At 40.1% G+C, this 8,190-nt stretch overlaps 1 protein-coding gene across 1 annotated transcript; it reads left to right on the top strand.

Moving 5' to 3' along the window:
• Positions 1–4,645: 4,645 nt before the first annotated feature.
• Positions 4,646–6,556, top strand: LOC128360930 (tripartite motif-containing protein 16-like). Its single transcript, XM_053321492.1, has one exon. It carries the CDS (start codon positions 4,646–4,648, stop codon positions 6,308–6,310), a length of 1,665 nt encoding a protein of 554 aa, XP_053177467.1. The 3' UTR covers positions 6,311–6,556.
• Positions 6,557–8,190: the final 1,634 nt, after the last annotated feature.

The following is an 8,190-nucleotide window of genomic DNA, read 5'->3' as shown; positions in this document are numbered from 1 at the left end:
TCTTTCTATCTTTTATCTTTTATCATCTCTGTTAAATCTCAGATATATGAAACACACGTGAACTCACTGCGGCTCAGACCGGCACAGCACCCAAATGTTCCCGGGATCCTCGCGCACAGGCTGCACGTGCTGCTCCAGGCTGTGCGTAAAAGCGCTGCAGAGTCACTCCTGCGAAAAAATAAAAAAAATAAAAAGTAAAAAATGAAAAATAAAAAGCACGTTTGTGTTTCTGTTTTAAATCCGGATATAAAATAAATCCTGACAGAAGAAGTGAGCCGATGATGAAATGTCCTCGCGACTCGCAGCAGCTCAGGGTTGAGCGGGTGTGACGCTCAACGTGAAGTGAAGCAGAGAAACAACCTCCAGCAGCTCCACACACACACACACACACACACACACACACACACACACACACACACACACCTGTTTGTGTGTGTGTGTGTGTGTGTAATGATGACAGATCGGCTCTGTCCAATCAGCTGTTGGGCCGTGACGTAGTGCTGCTGAGCTGCAGCTCCGTCCGGATGAACTGAGTAAAAAAAAAAAGTGAAGTCATTCAGACAGGTAAGGAACACCTGAACAGATCAAAACCAAACAAACAACCCCCCCCCCAAAAAAAACAAACAAAAAACAAACAAAACACAGATATTCCCTCCTGAGCTGAAACTTTCTCCTGAATCACTTTAACCCTTAAACAGGCAGCGTGCACCAGGAGATACAGACTATTTTAGGAGCATGATTGTTTAAGGTGGTTGTTTAAATGTATATGAGCCTTTATATTGGTAGAATTGAAGCTTGTGGTAGTTATAAAATGATAAAAATCAGTTTAGAAACTAGTATTAATGAGCAGAATGTTTCACTTTACTATGTAAAATAACACATTTAAGTGTTTTTACCATTATCACCATTGTATGCCTTAATAAGGGCGACACATCCTGGTGGAGATACAACTCATAAAATCCAAAATATATTAAAAATATGAAGGAAATATTTTACTTTAGGTGCAAATGACATAACTAGTGACATCAAATTATGTTTTCTTACATCTCATTTTCTATCCTGCCTGTTTAAGGGTTAATACCACAGTGTAGTACTGAAGCCATGCAGTACTACATGGTGCAGAGTACTACTGTATATTGTATTGTAAAGTGTAGTAAAGTACTTCATACTGCAGTATAGTATTGTACAGATGTGTAGTTGTAGTATTTTAATGTATACAGGAAGTTAACCTACAGTACTGTTTAATATTATAAAGATATCTGACCAGGTATTATCATTATTATAGTACTGTAACATTATTCATAATACATAAATACAAACTAAGAGTTAGATGTATTTTTGTGTTTTAAGATTAAAAGGTTAGTTTTTACCTGAAGAGACGAGCTGAGGGGAAGAAGGTGAAGTTTGGTGATACTATACTACACACACACACACACACACACACACACACACACACACACACACACACACACACACACACACACACCTGACGCTCCTCTCTCTGCTGAGTTAATGTGTAATCTGACAGCAGGTCAGTTAGACAACAGCAGCAATTAGAAATCTCTAATTCACAAACTGACATACCAGCCAGGTGACAGATTAACAGAGAGGAAGAGGAGGAGGAGGAGGAGGATGAAGAGGAGAGGAGGAGGATGAAGAGGAGAGGAGTCATCTTCATCAGACAACTTCACCCCGCATCAATACTTTGAACTTGTGCAAATATGCAAATGAAGCTCATTTCTTTGTAGATTTTGCACATTTGCATCGTTCTTGTCAATCTACTGAGTGTGAGAGAGGAGAGGAAACAAGGAGAACAGAGAGGAAACAAGGAGAAAAAAGAGGAAACAAGGAGATGAAACAAGGAGAAACGGGGGAGGAAACAAGGAGAGGAAACAAGGAGAAAAGAGGAAACAAGGAGAGGAAACAAGGAGAAACAGGGGAGGAAACAAGTTCTTGTTTCAGAGGAGAAATGAACTTTAAAGTGAATTCAGACATTTTCTTCTAAACACATTAAATAGGTCATAAATATATTTCTAAAAAAGGTGTAAAAATCATTTCAACCATTTAGATTTGAATTGTGGAGCTAGGCTTCACAAACTGTGTTTCAACATTTCTGTGTTCAGGATTTAGTGATTAGCATAAACCCACCCCTGCTGCTGTAGAGGTAGAAATACATTCAGCACACACTACTACTACTACAGTCTACAGTTAGCCAGTTAGCTGAGTTAGCTGCCAAGCTAGCAGCCTAGCTAGTTGCCGAGCTAGCAGCTGAGTTAGCAGCAGAAAGCTCTCAGACGTAGCGTCCATGTTTCTGGTAGAGGTGGTGACTTTGATTGACAGGTGACACTTGATAGGGGGCGGGGCTTCAGCGTTTGGGAGCAGAGAAAGAGGCTGATTTTTACACAACTTTGAAGCCTAATTTAATATATTTGGTGATTTTTTTTTTAATCATTCAAATTTGGCAGGGTGGTTAACAACACACTTTTCTGTGGCATGTCAAACTCAGAACACATTTAGTCTTACTTTACACAGAGTTTAAACAAGCTTTAACATATCTGATCAGCTATCAGAGAAAAGAGAAAACATACAGTTACATCATCAGGTTGTGTGCTGCCTCAGGGGTCAGAGGTCAGCTGTCTCCTCTCTGAGCAGTTTGAGTATCATGAAGAAGAAAGTTCAGTCTAACGAGCAGCAGACGTCTGATCACCTCCAGCTGAGGCAAATCTGTTTCTCCTCCTCCTCCTCGAACCATTAAATTTGACTTTTCCCATTAGCTTTTGTGGCTGGTTAAGAGGAGGAGGGGGGGCACAGCAGCAGCAGACATATGTGAGTCTGCAGGAGGAGCAGAGACCCAACCAGTGTGATGTCTATGAGTTGTTGACAGTTCCACCAAATACTGATTTTTCCCTCTAAACTTCTCACATGCTTTCATTTCAATAAATGTTCAAATGATCCAATATTTCAGCAACAATCAAAGATTAGAGAAAAAGTCAAAAAACACATTTCTGTATCAGAACTTTGTTTTTTCTTCTTTCCCATTAATCATCTCAGCAGCCCTCACATTTATCTGCTGACCCTTTGGAGGGGCCCCACCCCTAGGTTGGGAACCACTGGACTAAACTAGCTAACTGTATACAAAGTAGTATAAACTAGCTAACTGTATATAAAGTAGTATAAACTAGCTAACTGTATATAAAGTAGTATAAACTAGCTAACTGTATATAAAGTAGTATAAACTAGCTAACTGTATATAAAGTAGTATAAACTAGCTAACTGTATATAAAGTAGTATAAACTAGCTAACTGTATATAAAGTAGTGTAAACTAGCTAACTGTATATAAAGTAGTGTAAACTAGCTAACTGTATATAAAGTAGTGTAAACTAGCTAACTGTATATAAAGTAGTGTAAACTAGCTAACTATATATAAAGTAGTATGAACTAGCTAACTGTATATAAAGCAGTATAAACTAGCTAACTGTATATAAAGCAGTGTAAACTAGCTAACTGTATATAAAGTAGTATAAACTAGCTAACCGTATATAAAGTAGAGTAAACTAGCTAACTGTATGTAAAGTAGTGTAAACTAGCTAACTGTATATAAAGTAGTGTAAACTAGCTAACTGTATATAAAGTAGTATAAACTAGCTAACTGTATATAAAGTAGTGTAAACTAGCTAACTGTATATAAAGTAGTGTAAACTAGCTAACTGTATATAAAGTAGTGTAAACTAGCTAACTGTATATAAAGTAGTGTAAACTAGCTAACTGTATATAAAGTAGTATAAACTAGCTAACTGTATATAAAGTAGTATAAACTAGCTAACTGTATATAAAGTAGTATGAACTAGCTAACTGTATATAAAGTAGTATAAACTAGCTAACTTTGATTACTTTTTAGCACTCAACATACCCCTGCATCCATACATTTCCAGACACCACTGATTTACAGATCTAACATATAACTTTGATTAATTTAGGTAAATACGTTGATTGAATAAATTACTTTGGTTTGGTTTAACTTAAAGGTGTGCTCTCCTCTTTTGTTTTGTCATGAATTTTGAGCCAGTTCATGACACTATTAATAATCTAATGATGTCATATATAATATATCACTACTTTTACTGTAATACTGCATACTACATCACTCATAATACTGCAGTACTTTTACTGTAATACTGCATACTACATCACTCATAATACTACAGTACTTTTACTGTAATACTGCATACTACATCACTATAATACTGCAGTACTTTTACTATAATACTGCATACTACATCACTATAATACTGCAGTACTTTTACTTGTAATGGAGTATTTGTACATAGCAGTAAAGTTAAATGTTGAGCAGCTTTTAACTGAGACTTTACTGTAAATGAGGAAACACAGTTTGAATCCACAGTGCGGCTCCTCGTCCTGATAACCGTCCCTGTTCTTTAAACACAACAAGCTCCACTCTGGGATCAGAGTTCCTTGTTCTCTCCCTTCAGAGCTACAGTTTGTAGATGGGTGTAACCAACATGTGACGCAGCACAGAGCTGTCAGGCTGCATTTATGACTGAATCACATGATCAGATCAAAGTTCAAACTTATTAAACTTATCAAGAAGTGAAGCTCAGACAGTCGTTGCCTCTGAGAGCTGAAATGGCGCAGAGAGATCAGCTGGACCGAGAATCCTTCTCCTGTTCGATCTGTCTGGATCTATTGAAGGATCCGGTGACTATTCCCTGTGGACACAACTACTGTATGAGCTGTATTAAAGGATTCTGGGATGCAGAGGATCAGAGGAAGATCTACAGCTGCCCTCAGTGCAGAGAGGCCTTCACACCGAGGCCTGTCCTGAAGAAAAACACCATGTTAGCAGCTTTAGTGGAGCAGCTGAAGAAGACTGGACCCCAAGCTGCTCCTGCTGATCACTGCTATGCTAGACCTGAAGATGTGGCCTGTGATGTCTGCACTGGGAGGAAGAGGAAATCCTCTAAGTCCTGTCTGGTGTGTCTGGCCTCTTACTGTGAGAATCACCTCCAGTCTCACTATGAATCACCTACATTTAAAAAACACAAGCTGGTGGAGCCCTCCAAGAAGCTCCAGGAGAACATCTGCTCTCGTCATGATGAGGTGATGAAGATATTCTGCCGTACAGATAAGAAGTGTATCTGTTATCTGTGCACTATGGATGATCATAAAGGCCACGACACAGTCCCAGCTGCAGCAGAAAGGACTGAGAGGCAGAGAGAGCTCGAGGTGAGTCGACTAAACATCCAGCAGAGAATCCAGGACAGAGAGAAAGATGTGAAGCTGCTTCAACAGGAGGTGAAGGCCGTCAGTCGCTCTGCTAATAAAGCAGTGAAGGACAGTGGGAAGATCTTCACTGAGCTGATCCGTCTCCTCCGGAAAAGAAGCTCTGATGTGAAGCAGCAGATCAAATCCCAGCAGGAAACTGAAGTGAGTGGAGTCAAAGAGCTTCAGGAGAAGCTGCAGCAGGAGATCACTGAGCTGAAGAGGAAAGACGCTGAACTGAAGCAGCTCTCACACACAGAGGATCACAACCAGTTTCTACACAACTACCCCTCAGTGTCACAACTCAGTGAACCTACAGACTCATCCAGCATCAATATCCGTCCTCTCAGATACTTTGAGGATGTGACAGCAGCTGTGTCAGAGCTCAGAGATAAACTACAGGACATCCTGAGGGACAAATGGACAAACATCTCACTGGCAGTGACTGAAGTGGACGTTTTACTGTCACAACCAGAACCAGAACCCAAGACCAGAGCTGAGTTCTTAAAATATTCACGTGAAATCACTCTGGATCCAAATACAGCACACACATATGTGTTATTATCTGAGGGGAACAGAAAAGTAGAATATACGAGTCAACAACAGTCTTATTCTAGTCACACAGACAGATTCACTGATTGGCGTCAGGTCCTGAGTAGAGAGAGTCTGACTGGACGTTGTTACTGGGAGGTGGAGAGGAGTGGAGCAGTAGTTTATGTAGCAGTCGCATACAAGAATACCAGTAGAGCAGGAGATGAATCTCTATTTGGACGTAATGACAAATCTTGGTCTTTACGTTGTTACACTAAAAGGTATGTATTTTACTTCAACAATATTAAAACTCCAGTCTCAGGTCCTGTTTCCTCCAGAATCGGAGTGTACCTGGATCACAGAGCAGGTATTCTGTCCTTCTACAACGTCTCTGAAACCATGACTCTCCTCCACAGAGTCCAGACCACATTCACTCAGCCTCTCTATGCTGGACTTTATGTTAATGGAACCACAGCTGAGTTGTGTAAAGTGAAATAGACAGAAGTCATTTCAGACTTCATGTGTCAGATGTTGTAATTCTTCATGTTTTTGTCTCCATGTGTCTGAGCTGCTCAGAGATCAGCTGACATGCTAATAGTGATATTCAACACTTTGTTTACTTTATGTATGTGTCGTTTATATGTTCAGTTTCTTTAAATGTGACTTTTTCCTGTGTGTTTTTATCCATGGAGGCTCTCACTGCTCATCACCATGTTTTTAACCTTCACTGACATTTCTTCAGATGAAAATGTGAACTTCTCTTTGTTCTAAATGTTAGTTTCATGTTTGTATTGATGTATTTGTGTCTGTTGTTTCTTAAACAGAGAAAACAGCAGAACTTCCTTCATCACAGATAATTTGTTCTCATCACTTTGTAAATTCATAAAGAAATGTTCAATCAAACTGTAATGATCATGATAATAATCATTAATGATGTTCTTGTACATAGCTGACATTCTGGGTTACACTAATTGACTGTGTGGATGAAGTCAATCTGAACATGAAATCATTGATCACACTTTACTGATTGGATGTGTCAACAATCTGAAGCTTCAATAATCAATAAACACCATTTTATCAACAGTGATCAAAGTGTTTTCTTCTCATTCAAAGCTTGTGTACTTTTACTGTAATACTGCATACTACATCACTATAATACTGCAGTACTTTTACTGTAATACTGCATAGTACATCACTATAATACTGCAGTACTTTTACTGTTATACTGCAGAGTCTTGATGACTTTAACACCATCCATTAACTTATAAGTATAAATCAGATTATTGAGTTAAAATATTTTTTTCATGGAGCAATAATAATGTTTAGTTCTTCTTTCACGGCTCGTTAATCATCTCAGATTAATGTTGAGCTTCCTGTATGAAGCAGGAGCTCTAGAAGCTTCCCAGGAGTCGTGTTGGTGTGTGTTTGGCAGACAGAAGGTGTGTTTGGGCGTGTTGGTCAGCAGGTCGTCCTCTCCGCTCCTCTTTCATGTGGCGGGGCAACATGCTGAGCTCTCATTTGACCCTCTTGCCAATTAGACGAGAGCCTCCGGGTTGCCGTAGTCGACCGAAAAAACCAGCGCGCTACCAGGCAGCAGGTTGGAGGATTACTGACCGTCTGTGACCAGCTGGAGACTTTCACTGAACCACAATCTCAGCTGAAGTTGGTCTGCAGGTTAATAATCAACATTTAACTCTTATTCTAATTTACCTTTCTGTCGTCCTCCCGGGTCAAATCGACCCATCTGTTTTGACTGTTCCTTCTTTCCTTCCTCCCTTCCTTCCATCTGTCCTTCCTCTCTCCTTCTCTCTTTCTTTCCTTCTTCTCCTCCCTTTTCCTCCCTTCCTTCTTTCCTTCCTCCATCTCCCTTTCTTCCTTCCTTCTGTCCTTCGTCTTTGTTCTTCTCTCTTTCCTTCCTCCATCCCCCTTCCTTCTTTCCTCCCTCCCTCCTACCTACCTTCCTTACTTACTTCTTTCTTCCGTCCTTCCTTCCTCCCTTCCTTATTTCCTTTCCTCCTTTCCTCCCTTCCTTCCTTTCTTTTCTTCCTTCCTTCCTTCCTTCCTTCCTTCCTTCCATCTCCCCTTCTCTCTTTCTTTCCTTCTTCTCTATTTCCTCCCTTCCTTCTTTCCTTCCTCCATCTACCTTTTTTCCTTCCTTCTGTCAGATCCTTCCTTCCTTCCTTCTTTCCTTTACTCCCTTCCTTCCCTCCTTCCTTCCTTCTTCCTCCCTTCCTTCATTCTTCCTCCCTCCTTTCCTCCCTCCCTCCTTTCCTCCCTTCCTTCCTTGACTCGAACACAACAGGAGTGTTAACAGCGTTTTCCTAATCATGTGTTTTAGTCTCTCAGGTTGTTTCTGCTCTCTTCCTTCCTTCCTTCCT

The sequence above is a fragment of the Scomber japonicus genome, chromosome 6 (genome assembly GCF_027409825.1).
Source record: "Scomber japonicus isolate fScoJap1 chromosome 6, fScoJap1.pri, whole genome shotgun sequence".
Classification (NCBI taxonomy): Eukaryota; Metazoa; Chordata; class Actinopteri; order Scombriformes; family Scombridae; genus Scomber; species Scomber japonicus.
Note: the sequence above shows the minus strand (reverse complement) of the source record. Positions and strands in the feature narration are given on the sequence as shown.

What these genes read in the sequence shown, in the direction of transcription:
- LOC128360930 (XM_053321492.1), top strand. Translation starts at nt 4,646, where the DNA reads ATGGCGCAGAGAGATCAGCTGGACCGAGAATCCTTCTCCTGTTCGATC.